This window comes from Acomys minous (assembly GCF_964271855.1).
Source record: "Acomys minous genome assembly, chromosome: 13".
Taxonomy (NCBI): Eukaryota; Metazoa; Chordata; class Mammalia; order Rodentia; family Muridae; genus Acomys; species Acomys minous.
Window position 1 is genome coordinate 34,565,125 of NC_140495.1, and position 19,025 is coordinate 34,584,149.

Genomic DNA, 19,025 nt, shown 5'->3' on the forward strand with positions numbered 1-19,025 from the left:
CTACCAGTCCTGGAAAGGTGATTCATATCACATGATGGCCTACGTGCCTCCACCAAAGCCAAGCTTTAATTAAGGTCCGGGGATGCTGTGATCTGTGGGTGGGTAACTGCTCAAGACATCCACTTAAGGAGCCACATCAGTCACATCCTGGACTACATGGAGTGACACAACTGGCTATTTGGTGGCCACAGTGGTGTCAGTTGTTTCCCCAAGCCACGAAGCCTTCTGGTGTAAATGACCCAAGTGCAGTGTCAGAAGACTAAATTCAGCTCTGCCTTAAAAAAAAAAAAACAAAAAAAAAAACAACCAGCCTTTATTTTCAGCCCATTGCTGGAGAAAGTGCTAGTTCTGTTTTGTGATGGCATTTTGGCTCTGAGCATATCCTGACCTTGAAAGCTGGAAGTTGAGGAATGCTAGCAGTGGCGGCAGGAGGCGAGCTACCTTTAGACCGAGTCTATTTCACACTGCCTTCCTGGCTCGTGCGTCAGTGCACACATGCCATGCCTCTAACATCTCTGCCAGCTCTTCAGGGACACGTGGCTGCCAGTCTACCTAGAACACTTCAGCCCATCAGCAGAGCGTAGCTGGCTTCTTATCTGCGACTCTGATGATCAGCTCTACGTCGGGTATTAATTGTGCTGCCCTTCTTGGTAAAGCCACAGATGCAAGAAAAACAGAAAACAAAACCAAGCCATTCTTTCCTTAAGTTGCTTTTGTTGGGTGTTTGATCACCATGAGAGGAAGATTAACTATTACAGAGACTGTATACCTGTCACCCCACCGCAAAGAAAACGGACCGGCTTGTCAGTATGTGTTCCTCTTCTACTGGAAGCCATGATTAAATGCCTCTCGGGGAGCTGAGCATTGAAGACAATACATTTTAGTTGAATGATAGTTAACTGAGTATTTCCTAAAAAAAAAAAAAAAACCTTTGCAGCATGTATGCAAACACAGCAGGTCATACATTTTATGTTTTAATGTTATTGAATTATTTGTAACAAGTCAAATTTTAAAGACTGACAAATATTTTGAGCACCATTTACAAAATCACTATGACAACCCAGATGAAGATACTAATCAGGAATATAACCGAAAACAAAAATAGGAAACAACAGTATTATTTCTTAATTTGTAGTCTTCATTAGGACACATCCAGAAGAAAAAAAAAAAAGAACTGTGTCATGGAAGAAAAAATATGTAGCCTTAGAAATTGCCAGAAAAAATAGACAAAGATTGGGCCCTTGATTACTAAATTTTAGATTATATCATGAAAACCACTTAAGCGTATTCCCTGACCTAAGCCCATTGTGTGGCCATTCTCCATGTACTTGTCTGTTCATGAGTGCCTGTCCTGAGTGCCTGCTCTGCATTTTGCTCTAGGGTGGCATACACTTAACTGCTTAACGCTACTTTAACGGCAGAGCGAGGATGCCACCTTGGTCCCTAATGAGAACCACTGTCAGAGCCGTTTTCTCAGCATTGGGGACAGCGCAGGGGGTGGGGGGTGGGGGGTCAAAGTTTCTCACTTGAAAGTACAGCACCTGACACACAGTAGAAAGCACAACACAAAAAAGGCATGGCTTTCAGCAAGGGATCGTAGCTTGTGAAATGGCTTCTCTGTGTTCCTTGAAAACTTTGTATTTTGAAAATTAAATAAAAACTTGAAACCTTAAAGTGTCTCCGTTTTCAATATCTCTCTAAATGTGGTTCATTGCACAGGACAAAATGTTTCCAATTTGTAGACAGACACTGCTGATGCTGGGTTTTAAAGCCACAGTTAATAGTCTTGTTTATAAAGATCACTAGTTCATTTGATGTGTGCTTTTTATATGTTTTGATCTGCATGTTCTTAAAATAAGTTTCTCAGTACCAAGAGAAAGCGCATATAAACAGTGAGGGCAGGAATAGGATGGCTGACTCTCACGGCACTGCAAACTAAACCTTGTCTTCCCTTATTCTAATTGTGTTTCTGTAAATCTTTGTAGTTTCCATTCAAGTTGAGCACATAACTAAATCTTCCGACGTTCTTCTTAGACTAGGACTCATGAGAGCAAGCCCATGGAGAAGTCACGTTACAGTTCTGCTTTGACGTTTTAAAAGTCTGGTTTAAAAAAAAAAAGGCACAAGTAAACAAACGGCTTCCTCCCCCACCCCCACCCCCCGCAAACGAAACTTAGCCACCACATAAAGAATATATGCTTGTCACTGAAATGCCATCTAGTTTCAGTATTTGTACCTAAACATTTTAACTGTGCGAAAGTAACCTAATTTTGATCAAGGAAGTCTGTAAAAAATTGCTGGCATGCCACTCATAGCCCAAGTCCAGGTGTAGCCTGTGAGTGGTCTTCCAATTGAGAGCTGGCTTTCTTTGGGATTCAGGGTGCATGTGAGCTCGCCTCAGTTTCCTCTCAGCCGTAAGCACAGTTGGCTGCGTTTCCGTGGATCCAGAGGCAAATCTGGGCGTATTTGAGCGGAGTGATGCGCACAGCCACGTTGTAATCCTTCTGAACCCCGTGCACATCCACCCACTGGTGGCCGGAGTAGACCGCGATAATCTTGCGCTTCCAGTTTTTTTGGCCCGGTTCTTTGAGCCTTAGGTAGATCCCGGAGCCGGTGGAGCCTGCCTCAGCATCACAGTACTGGTACAGGAGGTCGTTGGATTCCTCGGAAACACTGCAAAACCGATACACCAACTGATCTTCCCTGTCGTTGTCAAATCCAGAGAAATGGATCCGACCTCCTCCGGGCAGCTTGGTGATGGTGGGGCTGACTCCCAGCTCCAAGTGCTGCTGCTGCTTGTGTGCTCGCTTCAGCTCCAGGAGCGCGTAGTCGTAGTCCAAGGCCGGTTCCCCACTCTCTCCCCTCGCCCAGCCTTTGGGAATGTGGGTGCTCTTGACACGGGTCCACTGGAAGGAAGGCCTCCCTTGGGTGACCCTCTGACGCCGCCTGGATTCTTTTCCCTGTCTTTGGGCGGCGCTCTCCTGAGGATGCTCCTGACCACTATGGCTTTGGCCACCTCCCTGTGCTTCTCTTCGGCTCCTCTTGGACCCTCTGCGTTTCTTGCGGCCTCCTTTGTTTCTCATCTTCAGCACTCCCACCCTCAGCTTTTTACTGCCTTTCACATAGTCCTTCCCGTCGTGGACGCAGTGAGCGGCGGTGAGCACGTGCTTGGGGGAGACGAGGGCACCGCTGCAGCCGGTGGACAGCTTCACGGCCGTATTAAAAGGGAAATTGGTCAAGAACCTTTTGTCTAAGATGCTAAATCTGCTGTCCGTGCCGTACACCTGCCTCCTTCTCCTAGGCCGTGCTCCTTTTATGCTGCTATTCTGAGTGGGCTCCAGGACCAGACCTTGAATTTTCACGCTGGTTAAGGTTCTGGTGCCATTCTCAAAAACCGTCTCATAGGAAAGGGAGTCTTCCAGCTGGGAGAGGCTGGGAGCCGGCAGCTCTTCCTGACATTCGATGCCACACACAGTGGCCATGCCCACGCCAGCATCCGCCTGGAAGGTGGGGCTGGCAAGCTGGATAGTCCTCTCAGTCACAACCTGGGGAATTCTGCTCAAGTGCCACGTAAGATCTGTTTCCGCTTCAGACCCATCGCAGAGGGCCCATCCAGGGATGAAAATTATCAACCAAAATAACACCTTTTGCATCTTGTTCCTCTATTTTGTCCTCTAGAAACAGAAAAAGAAAAAAGGAAGAGTGGTCTTATGGCCTCTTTGTTTTCAAGTGTTACTTACCTCTTCGTTTATGCGTTAGATTCTCGGTGTACCTACACCGTGAACAATCCTTGTTTTCACCCACCTTAGTTAGACTTTGTGGACATTAGATCTACACGCTGCTAAGTGGACCCATAACAGGCATCCAAAATCGGTACGTTGCTTCTCACCGAGCTTTCTCCCATCTCTCCCTCTTCCCCTGCCCATACCTCCCCATCCAGCCTATGGAATTGTTTCCCAGCTAACTTTCCCAGGGCTTTTAACTTTTACAACGGTTCAGCTAGTTGGGGATTAGCAAGATGGGATATCAATATTAGGTGATAACCGACAAGACAGATTTTACCACACCACTTACTGAACTCAAGTATCAGTCTTCCTGTACCCTTTGCCTCCCTGCCAACCTTAAAAGGGAGGTTTATGATAATTCAATTGTATTAAAGTATAATTTACTGGCTTCTTTCTAACACTGACTTCTAACTCTATTATCGGAATCAAAGGTCACAGCCAACACTCTTTGAAAGTTTCAATCACACTGGTCACTTACTTCTAAACCATACTTGGTAACAAACACGGCCAGACCTTGTAGGCATGCATTTCCCAGTCAGTGGATGTGCTTAGATAATTGTCCTTCATCCTCCCACAGGCCAATAATGGTCTTGGGAGTCAGCATCATGGTTGCTCACCAGAAAAGTGCTTTACATCAGCCAATGTTCCGAGGGCCAACGTAGTGGTACCTGAGGACTTGTTAAATGAACCCAAGTTGCCTTTGTTGGAGGAGAGCATTAGTTTAGAAGTAACTCTGGTGCCATCGATACCTAAGGTGGAGACTGTCTTCCAGATTTTCTCTTTCTTCAAGGGAGACTGAGGAGACAGCTCAGCCATTAGGAGATCTCACTATGCTTAAAGAGGACCCAAGCTTAGTTCCCAGCATATACCCCAAGCAGCTCACAACTGCTTGAAACTCCAGCTGAAGAAGAATCCGACATGCTTGGCCTGGCCTCCATGGGCACTGCACTCACACGCACATAGCCCCCCCCCCACATGCTTGCACACACAGATTTAGAAATAAAATATCTTTTGAAAAGAAAAAGTGGCTGAACAGGAGGGGGAAATGAAAAAGTAAGCTTCCCTGTTGGCAATCATCTATACGAGAACCCAAGAAGAAAGGAAGTTTTCTGATGTTGCTGTCTGCTCTTTTTATGGTGCAAGCTTAGTGTTCCCAGGAGATGTCTTATCTGCCATTTTAACCTTTCAAACATGTGTTCCATGACTTTAAACTGAACACACCACAAAACATGTCTTTGCCCCCCCCCTCTCTCTCTGTTTCTCTGTGTGGCCCTGGCTGCCCTGTATTCACTCTGTAGACCAAGCTGGCTTCAAACTCACACAGATCCATCTGTCGCTGTCTCTCTGAGTGCTGGGATTACAGGCACGTGCCACCGTGCCTGGCTCCATCTCTCTTTCTTGAACTGTTAAACTGCTCAGTAATGTATTTGCCCTTGAATTAAGTATTTTCTAATATTAATATTTACAGGATCCACAAATAAAATAGCCATGCTTCTTTTGTTTGAGGAATGCATTGCTTTGGAATCAAGTCCAATGCTCTTGGCCACTGTAGCTAATAAATCTTTCTCTACCCCTTGCCAACACACACACACACACACACACACACACACACACACACACACACACATAATTATCAGAGCCTACCTCACACCTCCTGTTAGAGTCTCCTAGAGGGCTACAGAGATGGTGTGACTGTTAAGATCTTGCTCTTGCAGAGGACCCAGGTTGAATTCCCAGCACCCACAAGGTGATCACAGCAATCTAAAACCCCAGTTCCAGGGGATCCTATGCCCTTTTCTGACTTTCTCAGTTACCAGGCATGCAAGTAGGAACACATACAGGCAAAACACTCATGCACAAAAACAAAATGAATAAATTGGAAAAGAATTAGAAGCTCCAATGGAAGGGCTGTGGGGTTTCTCAGACAGCTCTGTTTTAAGCAGACTTCCAGATGCACTAGACTCAGTGAAGTCTCAGTGGCGCTGAAGCAGCCAGGACTCTGGCGTCGAAGGCTGTGTTTCCAGTGATGATAGCTTAGCTGGGCTCCAGAGAGCCTCTACTTCATCTTTGGGTACAAAATAAACTCAATTCTGACTCTGTTCTTTGACCGTGTCAGCAACCACTAATATCAAATGGTTTAGATTTAATAAAGAAGAAACGTGGCTTATTTATACTTATATAATGTAAATAGTGTTATGCATCTGAATCATCCAACTCAGTAGGCTCATGTGACTGCCTTCTTGCATCCAACACATGAATCATGTGATGGCATCATTCCCCAGCCCTGTTGGGAGTATCTCTGCAGTGCACCCACTGGAATAAAAGCTGTGCCCAAGTCTATCCTTAGCCATGAGCAAGGGCAGAGCCTTGTAATGTGACCTCCAAATCACAGTAATAAGAGGGCCTTTGCTTTAGTTAGCCCATCTAATTTGGTCTGTAATTTAAAATTGGACAGATGTCTAGGGACACTTCCTTTTGGGGAATCTAAGTTTTCCTCATGGTAAAATGTCAAGGGAAATGATAGCTCTGATTGAGGAAGCAACCCGCAGTCCAGCAGATAGGACTACATATGCCCCAGCATTCAGAAAGCCTAAGTCACTAAGCTAGGAGACATGGTGCCCGTTGAAAAGGCAGCTCTTTCCCATGTCTGTGCCCACACCTTCCTTGACAGAAAGCTGTCAATTTCCAAGAGGCTTGCTTGGATTGTGGCTTCCAAATCCATATTTGAATAATAATAAAAGTGAGATTGCCTTTGTTGCCCGCCACTGTGAGTAGGCATATGCACAGTTGATCTCAGGTTGGATTCTGGAGACAGGTCAACAGAAAGGAATCTCACACCAGTTGACTTACCTAGTTCTCTAACCAAGATGGCCACACATCATTACAAGAGACGGCTTACTATTTTTTTCTTAAAGATTTACTTATTTTATTTATTGTATACGAGTGCTTTATTTGCCGAAGAAGGCATCAGACAACATTATAGATGGTTGTGAGCCACCATGTGGGTGCTGGGAATTGAACTCAGGTGGTGCTCTTAACCACTGAGCCATCTCTCTAGCCCTGAGACGACTTACTATTAACACAGTTTAGTTTCTGTTGCTCTTAAAAGTGGGGGATTGATGTTACTGTTTAGAATATTTGTGTGTCTAGACCCACAAAATGGGCACATGTTCAAGTCACGAATTGTCCACTTTTACTCCTACTAGGCATGTGAAGTTAGGTAGTGCATTAACTGCATTAACCGTCTAGGTTTCATCTTCCTCCCGTGCACAGCGGCAACCATAGCAAAGCTCTATTTCATAATGCCATTGTAGAACTAAATGAGGTCCTGTGTGCAAAGAATTACCACTCGGCTCAGAGCATGGTAAACAGGCCATGCATGCATTACTTACAAAGTCTTGTTCTACTTTAAAATTAACCATGGGCCAAGGTTAAAGGACACATTGGTTCCTTCTTTTGAGGCAGAGCCTCATGCAGCCCTGGTGGGCCTCAAAACTAAGGGGGAGTGGCCTCGAACCTCTGCTCCTCCTTCCTCCACCTTCTGAGTGATAGGAGCATAGAAAATGTGTGGGCACACTTGGTTCATTAGGTGCCAAGGAGCAAACCCAGGGCTTCATGTGTGCTCGGCTCCCAAAACACATGGTTCCTAAAGAACCTCTTGTATGTATTCTTTTATTTCTTAATGGATTCCAGTTCGCTTGCAAATTTCCTTGATTTTGTTACATTTCTTCAAGGATGGCCAAATGAACGTTTTCCTATTTGCACATTCCCACGAGTATCTGTGGCTTGGCAGTGTATTTTTCCTTCTCACTATTCAACTTAAGTATGATTAGATTTTAACTACCTAATACAGAGCGAGCAAACTGGACTCATTTATGAACATAGCACGGGATATTCTTCTTACAGTAGGCCATCAAGGTTTGTTTGTGTGTGTGTGTGTTTTTTTTTAATGTAAGGGCTTATTCAGTCAGACCAGAAACACTATAAGTTACCTTACCAAGTACGTCAGTGCACACTAGTGAACGCACAACCACTTAAGAAAAAAACTTGGTTTTTTTTTTTTTAACCCCCCACTCTTCTCAATACCCACTCGTTTTATACACACACTTAAGTGTGAAGACATTCCCTCGTTTCCTCGTTTGCTTTCATCCTTCACCTGTGTGGTTAAGGACTGACACGCCGGGAGCCACTGTGGCCTGCCCCCTGCATTCTGAATAACTGCAAACCCAAGAGACACTCACGGGAGAAGCAGAGGCGCATCACTGGTGGCAGTAAAGCATAAAGAAGTATCAAGAAAATCGGTGTTTTGGAGAGTACATCTCTTGATGCTGGCGAGATGCGGGGATGAATCATGGCGGCTGTATGAGGCTTCATTCTAGGCCGCTACATTACTTACAGATATCACTGACTGGTGATATTTACAAGTAATGCAAATGTCTATAAGAAGTCTATCATGTCACAGTGATAGGAAAATAACAGGGGCAGTGGCATAACAAAGATGGACAGTATGGGGCTTTGACAACCACAGAGACAGTGGACTTTATAACTAAGTCAAGCTGGGTGTGGTGGTGTACACCTGTAACCCAAGCACTCAGGGAGGCAGAGGCAGGAGGATCACTGTGAATGCGAGGCCAGCCTAGTCCACAAAGCAAGCCCAGGACAGCCAAGTCTACACAGAGAAAACCTGTCTCGAAAAACAAAGACAAAGAAGGCCAACCTCATCAATTTATGCTTGCATTAGTAGGTGACTTATGCTTGTGTGTTAAAGGACGGTAGTGGCATACATTATTTTTGAGAGAAACCAGAACAAATGTGTATCTCCGTGCGCACCCATAGGGGGCGCTCAGCCAATGGCAGCAGTTAATATCATTGATGCCCAACACCTGAAGTCAAAACGGGAAAGAACTTGTAGTGCACAGCTGTAATCTCAGCCCTTGGGAAGCAAAGGCGAAAGCACCCCCTGTTCCAGCTTGGATTCATAGCAGAGTGCATGTGGGGGGGGGGGGGGCGGGAGGGGCTATGAAAGCAAAGGGGGAAGCTTTGATCAGTGTTTAGAACGTATTTCCCACACCTCTCACCCCGTGCGTTCCCCGTGGTAAGCAAGCTCTGTACTTTGAAGTGGCGGGGCAGCCTCAGCCTGAGGACCTGCGGCTGTCTCGCTCACATGGTAAAGGGGGCGGTGAGTCTGTGACTAAGCTAAAGGTTTGCAGATGAGGAGGGGGTTAGCCTGGAGACCAGGTGAATCCACTGCCGTCGGGAGAACTTATAAAGAGGAGGCAGGATAGTGCTGTGGAGCCGGAAGCAGAAGCTGCAAAGCCGCGGGGTTGGGGGGGGCGGGGAGGGGGCCCTGGGCATATGAGGGTGTGGGTGGTCTCCTGAAGAAGCCAAGGGTAAGCAAACAAAAGAGCTTAACAGGAACACAGCACTGTGATCTCCAGACTTCTGAGCTCCAGGCACGTGAGAACAATCAATCATTTTGTGTGATTTTTTTTTTTTTTAACTTTGTAAGGCTTGGGTAATTTACTACAACAAAATTGGGAAGACAGACGGCCTGGAAAATAGCTCTTGTTAAAGTGCTTAACCATGCCAGCATAAGGATCTGAGTTCAGTTCCTAGCACCCACTAAAAAAAGCCGAGTACAGGTACATGCACATGTGAGCTGAGTGCTGCGGGAGGTGAAGACCTAAGGAGAGACCCCACTCAAAAAATCTAGGTAGACAGCTCCTGGGCTAGGCATGGTGGCACTCACCTTTACTCTCAGCACTCAGGAGGGAGAGGGAGAGAGAGAGAGGGAGAGAACTCAGGAGGGAGAGGGAGAGAAGGAGAGAGGGAGAGAGAGAGAGAGAGAGAGAGAGAGAGAGAGAGAGAGAGAGAGAGAGAGAGAGAAAGAAAGAGAAAGAAGAAGGAGGAGGAGGAGGAAGAGGAGGAGGAGGAAGAGAGGAGGAGGAGGGGAGGGAGAGAGAGGGATAAAAAAAAAATCACTTGGGTGGAGTGCTGGCTCAGTGGTTAAGAGTACTTGCTGCTCTTGCAAAAGCCCTGGGTTCGGTCCTATCCCCCATATCTGGCAGCTCACAGCTGCCTGTAACTCCAGCTCCAAGAAATCAGACTTTCTCTGCTAGCCTCTGCAGACACTGGAACATATCATATGTCACACACACACACACACACACACACACACACACACACACACACACACACACTTCGATAGCTTCTGAGGAACAACATCCAGGACTGGCCTCTGTCCCCAACACACACACCAGAACACACCTGTGTCTTCTCTGGATGTTTAGGAAGTAGTGGGAAGCAGTCTGATGTGTGTGTGTGTTGGGGGGGCTATCATTTCATAGGCCCTAAACATCATATAAACATTTTTTATAAAATGTATAAAAAAACATAACAGATGTTCAAGTTTAGATATAAAAGGAAAATTTTCTAAAAGTGTCCTGATAGTAATGACTAGTATCAGTAGGGACGGGAATCTGAACAGTGCAGATAATTATTTTCAGCAAATGCAGTGTCAACCGTGCTGGGTATCATTTTGGCTTTTTTATTTTCACACCATAACCTCCTACAGGTCCTTCTCAGCTATGGAGTAGGCTCTTGAGTTCCTAGGCTCTAGTCTTGTTCTCATGGCCAAGCTACACAAGTGGTTGACTCTTGAGTAATCCCACAGAAGGCCCCATCCCTAGCCTGGGAAGCAGGACCTGGCTGACTATCTATGCTGCCACCACTAGATGGCAAAGCAAGCCTGGAGATGTAGAGCAAATCTGGGGGCTGCGTGTAATCAGCTGTGCATCATGGTTACCCTTTATGCATGGAAGATGGGGGAGGCACAACTGGTTCGCAATATAGTAAATAGTTGTCACATATGGAATCTATCACCCTTTGAAAGCCCACCTCCAGGGTCCAGAGCCCATCCTGATGAACTGAGGACTGATCACGCTGGCCACAGCCAGACAAATTTCTGGCAGGTGTTTTCCCAAAAAACAGCTTTAGTGCCAGCACACTCCCGCCATGGCCTACAGCACTGCGGAGCCGTCCACCCAATGGGCTGTGATTCATTTCAACACGAAAAGAGTCATGAACCTGCCAAATCTTTCCATATGTTTACCAAATACTTTATAATCCATTGCTAAGAATATGCTTTCCACCAGCTCTATGCTGAGAATAAACAGTTAGAGAGTCCATTGACAATGTGCCAATTTGCTATTCAAAAGATCACATACCATAGCACTATTTTCAAGTTCAGCTTCGGGAATGGAGACAGAGTAATGTCTGCTTTAAAGGTTTGGCAGTCCTTGAGGGAAAGGGAGATGGTAAAGTTACACAGTTGATTATTTTACAGTAAGCCACAACTTCTGTTTCTCATCACAATAAAAATTAAAACTGCCTCCCTTCTTTTTCTTTTTTTTTTTTCTGATATTTTTCCAGGATATGTACATCTCAATTTATAAAATGTGTCAATCACATTTAGGGTGAACAGGACTAAGGTAGCCCCAGGGGAGTTCTCTGCTGGCTCTTGCATTCACTGGTGTATAAAATGCACTGTGCATGGCTCTTGACTATCCTCTATTTTTTAAGTTGGATTTTCACAAACCATAGCTAATAAGTGCATTATATTTGGTAGTCATGGTGTTTTTAACTAATGGCACATCAGTTTCACCTGTAGGAAATTTTAAATGTTAATTTTAAAATTATAAGATACTGATTTGTAAACTGCTACCTTGATGTTGGTCTTTTCTAATGTCCCCACCTCATATTTTCCATCCGTAATGTCTAAGGTGAAAGAGCTTTAGCATCTGAATTCCTGAGTCTAATCCTACTGTTAGAAGCAGTGCATTTGCTGGATATTTGAGAATTGGGCACAGGAAGAAAAGCAATCTATTCAATAGAGAAAATATCTGTAAGAAAAGTGGGAAGGAAATGTGCACGGAAGAAGAATCTTCTCTAAAATGAAATTCCACACACCGTTTGATTGGCACTTTCTAGCCTGGCTCTCTTACTTGGCTGGGATTTTTAACATTCTCTCTTCTAAATCATAAACCAGATCTTAAACACAATTCTCCAGTCAGCAAGTTATGACTTTTATAATCCTCTGTAGACACAAATGGACTCAGGCATAAGAGGGGGTGGGGGTGGGAGTTCAGAAGCCAGAAAAGTTAATAAAGGCAAGGAGGGAGGGACTTATTTTACCAAGCAACATCTTTCTGCATGTGTGTGTGCCTTGGCTTATGTGAGTGGAGGCATGGCCTGTGGAGGTCAGAGGGTAACCTGTGGGCATATGCCAGGCTAGGAATTACAGATGTGTTCTACCTCCTCTGGCTTTATGTGGGTTCTGGGCGGGGGTTTGAACTCAGGTCCTCATGATTTCACGTGTTGAACCATTTCGCTACTCCAAGCAACTACTTTCCAAATGTAAGACAGTGCAAAAGAGTCAGGTTAATCAGACTGAGGAGCTGTGGAGCTGCGGAGCTGCTGCAGCTTTGTGAAAAGTCTGTTATAGAGAATCCCGAGCTTGCTCTCCCTCCCTCCCTCCCTCCCTCTTTCTCTCTCTCTCTCTCTCTCTCTCTCTCTCTCTCTCTCTCTCTCTCTCTCACACACACACACACACACACACACACACACACACACAGAGAGAGAGAGAGAGAGAGAGAGAGAGAGAGAGAGAGAGAGAGAAATTTAGTCTCCATTTGTCTATTACTCAGCTTTGGTAATTCTCAATGCTTGGACGTTTTAAAAATACGCTAACCCCTGCCTGGAGGAGCTGGCACTTTATTTATTTATTTTGTATGGTTTTTTTCAATACAGGGTTTCTCTGTGTAGCTTTGGCTGTCCTGGACTCGCTTTGTAGACCAGGCTGGCATTGAACTCACAGCGGTCTGCCTGCTTATGCCTCCCAAATTCTGGGATTAAAGGCGTATGCCTCCACGCTAGGCTGGAGCTGGTACTTTAAAGCAAGCCCTAGATTTCCAGTTCATCTTACCTCCTTGTTCCAAGGGTCTCCTGATGTTCATGCTAGCCAGGCAGAGGGGAGAGGAAAGAGAGGGGGACAGGGGAAGAATGAGAGAGAGAGAGAGAGAGAGAGAGAGACTTTGACAGTAACTTTGCAAAGAAACAAATTTCTTTCCAGGAAAGGTTTTTACACCTTTTCCAATGACATCTGTTAATAATCATAAAAATAAAGAGGGTTCCCTCTGGTACTGTTTAAGCAGAAAGTATTCCGTTTGTATTCCAATGCAAACACCATTCCTCTGATAATTAACCTTGCAGTGGCCAGTACTCATTCAGAAAGGAAGGGTGGTTGATCCCCGGAAGACAGACAGCCTAAGTCAGATCCCTTCTTTAGTGCCTTTCTGTGCGCCTCCTGTGGGACGCCGCCTGGCTCAGGAGTGGTCCAGGCTCTAGGGTGCCCTCCTGTCTGGGGAATTCATCCTTACCTGCGAAGCTTGCTGTGTCCTCCCGTCCCAGGGGCACTGCCCAGAAAGGATCCGGGTGGATGTAGGGGCTGGCTAGGGAGGATGCCAGGAGCCTAGTGGGCAGCAGAGTGCAGGGTACTCTCAGTGGAGCTTTCCGGAGGCCCGGACCAGGCAAGAGTGGGGCTGCTGCTCTGGGTGGCTGGAGATGGGAGGGGAAGGGGCGATGACGCCAACTTGGAGGGGAGGGGTGGGCGGATCCTGCATACACACCCCTGCATCCCTGCTGCACACTGATGGTTAAGCACTGGGAAAACCTCTAAGTGGGTTCACAAAGTAGGCTCCCAGGGGGCTTAGTTTAACTAATGTTTTCAAAACAAAGTAACAAAAGCCAGAGAAGGAGGAGCAGCCAGCGTGGTGGTGCACGCCTGTAATCCTAGTACTTAGGAGGTGGAGTCAGGGTGATCACCAGTTCAAGGCCAGCCTTAGCTTCACAGGGAGTTTTGAGGCCAGCCTGTCTACACAAGACCTTGTCTCAAAAAACCCAAATCATTGTTATCTGAAGAAGATACTAACATGTAAAAGAAGTGTATACTCCTTTTGTGTACTTCCTGTGTACACTTCCTACTGGTACCCAGCAATCCCCCAAAACAAACCCCCGTCTATCCCTCCCTAGCCAATCCCGATCCAGACTTTGCTTTCCTGAATGAACACTTCAAACAGCTTAATCAGTACCAGCACCAAGGGAGTCAAGGTTGCCTCCAACCCAAGAGTCTCTGCCTAAACCCACTGGCGGGGGTGAGGAGCCTAGGCTGGGATGCTGGGACATCTAGGGAGCATCCTGTGCAGCATCCCAGAGTTCCCTTCCATAGCTTTTACTTAGGCTGGGGTTTGTGCCCCCCCCTCCTCCGCCCAGTTTCAACAGAATTCTCAGCACATTCTTTCTCTTTGCTCTTCTTTTGTGGTCTCCTCAGAACAGGCACTCCTCTGGAATGGAGACTGACGAGAAAGCTCTGTATTTCACTTTTACTGGGAAGCTGGTCTGGAGAAAGAGAACAAAATCTGAGTCCTCGTATTAGGGATATAATTCAGTATATGGGGCATTTGTGTAGTCGTACCCAAGACTCAAGGTTTCACCCTCAGGGAGTGTGTACACACCACCCCCTGACCCATCTCAACATCCTGCACCTCCCCAGCCCCCAGATCCACCTCCACACCCCTAGACCTAACTCCACACCCCCAGACCCACCTCCACACCCCCAGACCTACCTCCACACCCCCAGACCCACCTCCACACCCCCAGACCCACCTCCACACCCCCAGACCCACCTCCACACCCCCAGACCTAACTCCACACCCCCAGACCCACCTCCACACCCCCAGACCTAACTCCTCACCCCCAGACCTACCTCCACACCCCCAGACCCACCTCCACACCCCCAGACCTAACTCCTCACCCCCAGACCCACCTCCACACCCCCAGACCTAACTCCACACCCCCAAACCCACCTCCACACCCCCAGACCTACCTCCTCACCCCCAGACCTACCTCCACACCCCCAGACCCACCTCCACACCCCCAGACCTAACTCCTCACCCCCAGACCCACATCCACACCCCCAGACCCACCTCCTCACCCCCAGACCTACCTCCACACCCCCAGACCCACCTCCACACCCCCAGACCTAACTCCTCACCCCCAGACCCACCTCCACACCCCCAGACCTAACTCCACACCCCCAGACCCACCTCCACACCCCCAGACCTACCTCCACACCCCCAGACCTAACTCCTCACCCCCAGACCCACCTCCACACCCCCAGACCTAACTCCACACCCCCAAACCCACCTCCACACCCCCAGACCTACCTCCTCACCCCCAGACCTACCTCCACACCCCCAGACCCACCTCCACACCCCCAGACCTAACTCCTCACCCCCAGACCCACATCCACACCCCCAGACCCACCTCCTCACCCCCAGACCTACCTCCACACCCCCAGACCCACCTCCACACCCCCAGACCTAACTCCTCACCCCCAGACCTACCTCCACACCCCCAGACCTACCTCCTCACCCCCAGACCTACCTCCACACCCCCAGACCCACCTCCACACCCCCAGACCTAACTCCTCACCCCCAGACCTACCTCCACACCCCCAGACCTAACTCCTCACCCCCAGACCCACCTCCTCACCCTCAGACCTAACTCCACACCCCCAGACCCACCTCCACACCCCCAGACCTACCTCCACACCCCCAGACCCACCTCCACACCCCCAGACCTAACTCCACACCCCCAGACCCACCTCCACACCCCCAGACCTACCTCCACACCCCCAGACCCACCTCCACACCCCCAAACCTAACTCCTCACCCCCAGACCCACCTCCACACCCCCAGACCCACCTCCACACCCCCAGACCCACCTCCACACCCCCAGACCCACCTCCACACCCCCAGACCCACCTCCACACCCCCAGACCTAACTCCTCACCCCCAGACCCACCTCCACACCCCCAGACCTAACTCCACACCCCCAGACCCACCTCCACACCCCCAGACCCACCTCCACACCCCCAGACCCACCTCCACACCCCCAGACCCACCTCCACACCCCCAGACCTAACTCCTCACCCCCAGACCCACCTCCACACCCTCAGACCTAACTCCACACCCCCAGACCCACCTCCACACCCCCAGACCTACCTCCACACCCCCAGACCCACCTCCACACCCCCAGACCTAACTCCACACCCCCAGACCCACCTCCACACCCCCAGACCTACCTCCACACCCCCAGACCCACCTCCACACCCCCAGACCTAACTCCTCACCCCCAGACCCACCTCCACACCCCCAGACCCACCTCCACACCCCCAGACCCACCTCCACACCCCCAGACCCACCTCCACACCCCCAGACCCACCTCCACACCCCCAGACCTAACTCCTCACCCCCAGACCCACCTCCACACCCCCAGACCCACCTCCACACCCCCAGACCCACCTCCACACCCCCAGACCCACCTCCACACCCCCAGACCCACCTCCACACCCCCAGACCTAACTCCTCACCCCCAGACCCACCTCCACACCCCCAGACCCACCTCCACACCCCTGACCCACTTCCACACACACCCCCCTACACACATACAGAAAGAAAAAAAAAATAAAAGGAAAAGAAAAAGAAACTACCTCAGTCCATTCTGATCATCACAGCAGCCAGAGAGTCAAATAAGCTCACAGGTCTAAGCTATCAAGTAACAATTGACTCCCTGTCCTGTTTATTTACTTATTTATTGTATAAGGGGCACTTTACGCCATGGCACATGGGTACAGGCCAGAAGACAACCTGTAGGGGGCAGTCATCTGTTTCATTCTAACATGTGGCTCTGGGAGATGAACCTCAGGCTTGGTGACAAAAGTTTTTTATGTGTTGAGCAAAATGGCAGCCCCATACCACTTCATTCTTCCATTACATTTATTCACATATTTGTTGTTGGATGTGTGTGTGTGTGTGTGACATGGATGGAGGTCAGAGGACAACGTGTAAGAATCCGGAAGGTCCTAGAGATGGGACTCGGGTCATCAGGCCTGGTGGAAAGCGTTTTTACCTTCTGAGCCATGTCACAGCCCTGAAAAACTTGGATCTTCAAAGGATTGATGAATGTCTCAGATATCTAAGCACTTTTTATTTTATTTATTTATTTGGATTTTTCAAGACAGGGGTTCTCTTGTGTAGCCCTGGCTGTCCTGGACTTACTTTGTAGACCAGGCTGGCCTCAAACTCATGAAGATCTCTGCCTGCCTCTGCCTCCCAGGTGCTGGGATTAAAGGTGTGTGCCACCACGCCCAGCCCTCTAAGCACTTTTTAAATAGGATGAAATCATAACATATTGTTTCCTATTTTCTTATTATTGTTATATAGGCCTTGCCCCACATAGCTTAAATCCTTTGGCAATTTTTATCTGGATTCACAGCATTAGTTCTGAAGCTCCTGGCAATTAGATCACAAGATGATTCTCTACATCATCGCTGTGTTTTGAGGGGCTTGGCATGGGAACTGGTTGCTGACTGGGACATCTTTCCTAGGTAGATGTAGAGTAGACAAGTGTGAAGGAAGCCCAGAAAAAAGGGACTAAGAATCTGATGCTCAAAGGCCGTTTTGGGGGAGGGGGTGGCCCTGAGCTTCCTCACCTGCAAATTAAGATGGCTGAGATGGAGACGTGACAAGCAGTAGATTTCAGGCATTTGGGGCAAGTGTGTGTTCTGTATCAACTCAGTAATCCACAGAGTCTGCCTCTACCTCACTGGGCGCCCCACCTCCATCACGTAAAAGCAGAATTCAAGCACTCTCACAGTCTCCCGGTCCCTTCCTGAGCTTTTGCTGCAGCCCAGTGCGTCTGTGTGTGATGCTTGGTAGTTGCTTCTTCTGTGGTTTCAGCCTTGTAGTTTCTCACCTTTCCCTGGCCTACTTTAGCCCATCAGTATAAGAAATTCATATGCCTATAATTAACAGTAAGGCTTCTTCCCAGCCTACCAGAGTTCCTCATCTGGTTGTTACAATGGTTCTGTAATTTTTCCTGTGCTCCCCAACCAGATGTCCATGTGTCAATTTTTATAACATCATCCATACTATTTTAGGAAATAATTTGTCATAGGAAATGCTGCTATTCTTTTTTTTTTTTTAAGCAAAGAAAAATATTTTTAAAAGGTTCTTGTCTTTTTCCCCCCAATGTTAATACTCTTCAGTATTGTGACTATCTTTGAATATTGTGACTATTGAGAACTTTACCAAATTACTTTATCTCAAAGTACTGAATCCAAGGCCAGGCGCACATTTTATATTACTGTGATCCCAGACCTTCTGTTAATGAACGTATAATTACTCATTCTCTGAAAGGCCTAGCTTAACGGAGATGTCTGTCTAGACCTCCAGATAGAATACCAAGAATCCCTGCACACATCTCTTGTCACATTTTAGTTCCTTTGAGGCATGGTGGCCTCAACATAAAAAGTGGCCATTGTCAGGCCTGGCTATGACTTCAGGTACACCACTGAATCTGCTGCTCCCCCACCCCCCCCCCCAGACTTGACCTCTCACAAGAAGGAGGGCTAGAATAGTTCCCTTTCAAAGGCTGGATCCCTATCACAATGGAAATGTACTTAGAAGGCTTGGAAAGTTTTAGCTGTGGAAAGATAGGAAAATGAGCTAGTCCATGATCCGTGGGCAAGGTCTGTGTGATGACTCAACCTAGGAGCAGTCACATAACTTACTATGGAATCTTCCCTGTGAACTTTGAATTCCAAGCTTTTATCAGAACCTTATTATTGGGTAATATATTCTGCATGTTTAAAAACTTTGGGGCCAGCCAGGCGTGGTGGCGCACATCTTTAATGCCAGCACTTGGGAACCAGAGGCAGGCGGATCACTGTGAGTTCGAAGCCAGCCTGGTCTACAAAGTGAGTCCAGGACAGCCAAGGCTACGCAGAGAGACCCTGTCATGAAAAAACAAAACAAACAAACAACAAAAAATAAAACAAAACAAAAAAGGCTTTGGGGCCTTTTGATTAAGACAAGCTGAAAAATAATAAATTGTATTAAAAAGAGAGATAGAAAAGCTGAAATTTGTCCTCAGATCACTTATTCTGATAGAAGCTTCCTGTGGTCAGCTAATTTAAGGAGTCACTGGCTCTCCACAAACCTGCAGAACTGTTACTTTCTGGTGGCCAATATAGGAACAATGATGTGTTCCCAAAAGAAATCTGGAAGTTGGGGTCCTCGGTGCAACCCTCCTGCACAGGGACCCATCCTCTCTGATAGT

General features: G+C 47.7%; 2 protein-coding genes across 4 annotated transcripts in view; both read right to left on the reverse strand.

Annotated features, from left to right (window-relative positions):
* Positions 1-961: 961 nt before the first annotated feature.
* Positions 962-3,661, reverse strand: PRSS35 (serine protease 35). Its single transcript, XM_084754253.1, has one exon. The coding sequence runs from the start codon at positions 3,651-3,653 to the stop codon at positions 2,409-2,411; it is 1,245 nt and encodes a 414-aa protein (XP_084610379.1). The 5' UTR covers positions 3,654-3,661; the 3' UTR covers positions 962-2,408.
* Positions 3,662-4,564: 903 nt separating this feature from the next.
* LOC311581333 (uncharacterized protein) overlaps positions 4,565-19,025 on the reverse strand; it is a 28,209-nt gene continuing 13,748 nt past the window's right edge. Inside the window, exons 5-8 of one of the 3 annotated variants that reach the window (XM_084753464.1) lie at positions 14,136-14,240; positions 13,223-13,400; positions 11,012-11,082; positions 4,565-4,618 (exon numbers count right to left, since the gene is read on the reverse strand). In XM_084753464.1, the coding sequence (XP_084609590.1) occupies positions 13,315-13,400; positions 14,136-14,240 (191 nt within the window). In that variant the 3' untranslated portion in view covers positions 4,565-4,618; positions 11,012-11,082; positions 13,223-13,314. Of the gene's footprint in view, positions 4,619-11,008; positions 11,083-13,222; positions 13,401-14,135; positions 14,241-19,025 lie in introns of those variants that run through there. The other 2 variants (XR_014773747.1, XR_014773748.1) reach the window with 2 other exon arrangements.

What these genes read in the sequence shown, in the direction of transcription:
- PRSS35 (XM_084754253.1), bottom strand. Translation starts at nt 3,653, where the DNA reads ATGCAAAAGGTGTTATTTTGGTTGATAATTTTCATCCCTGGATGGGCC.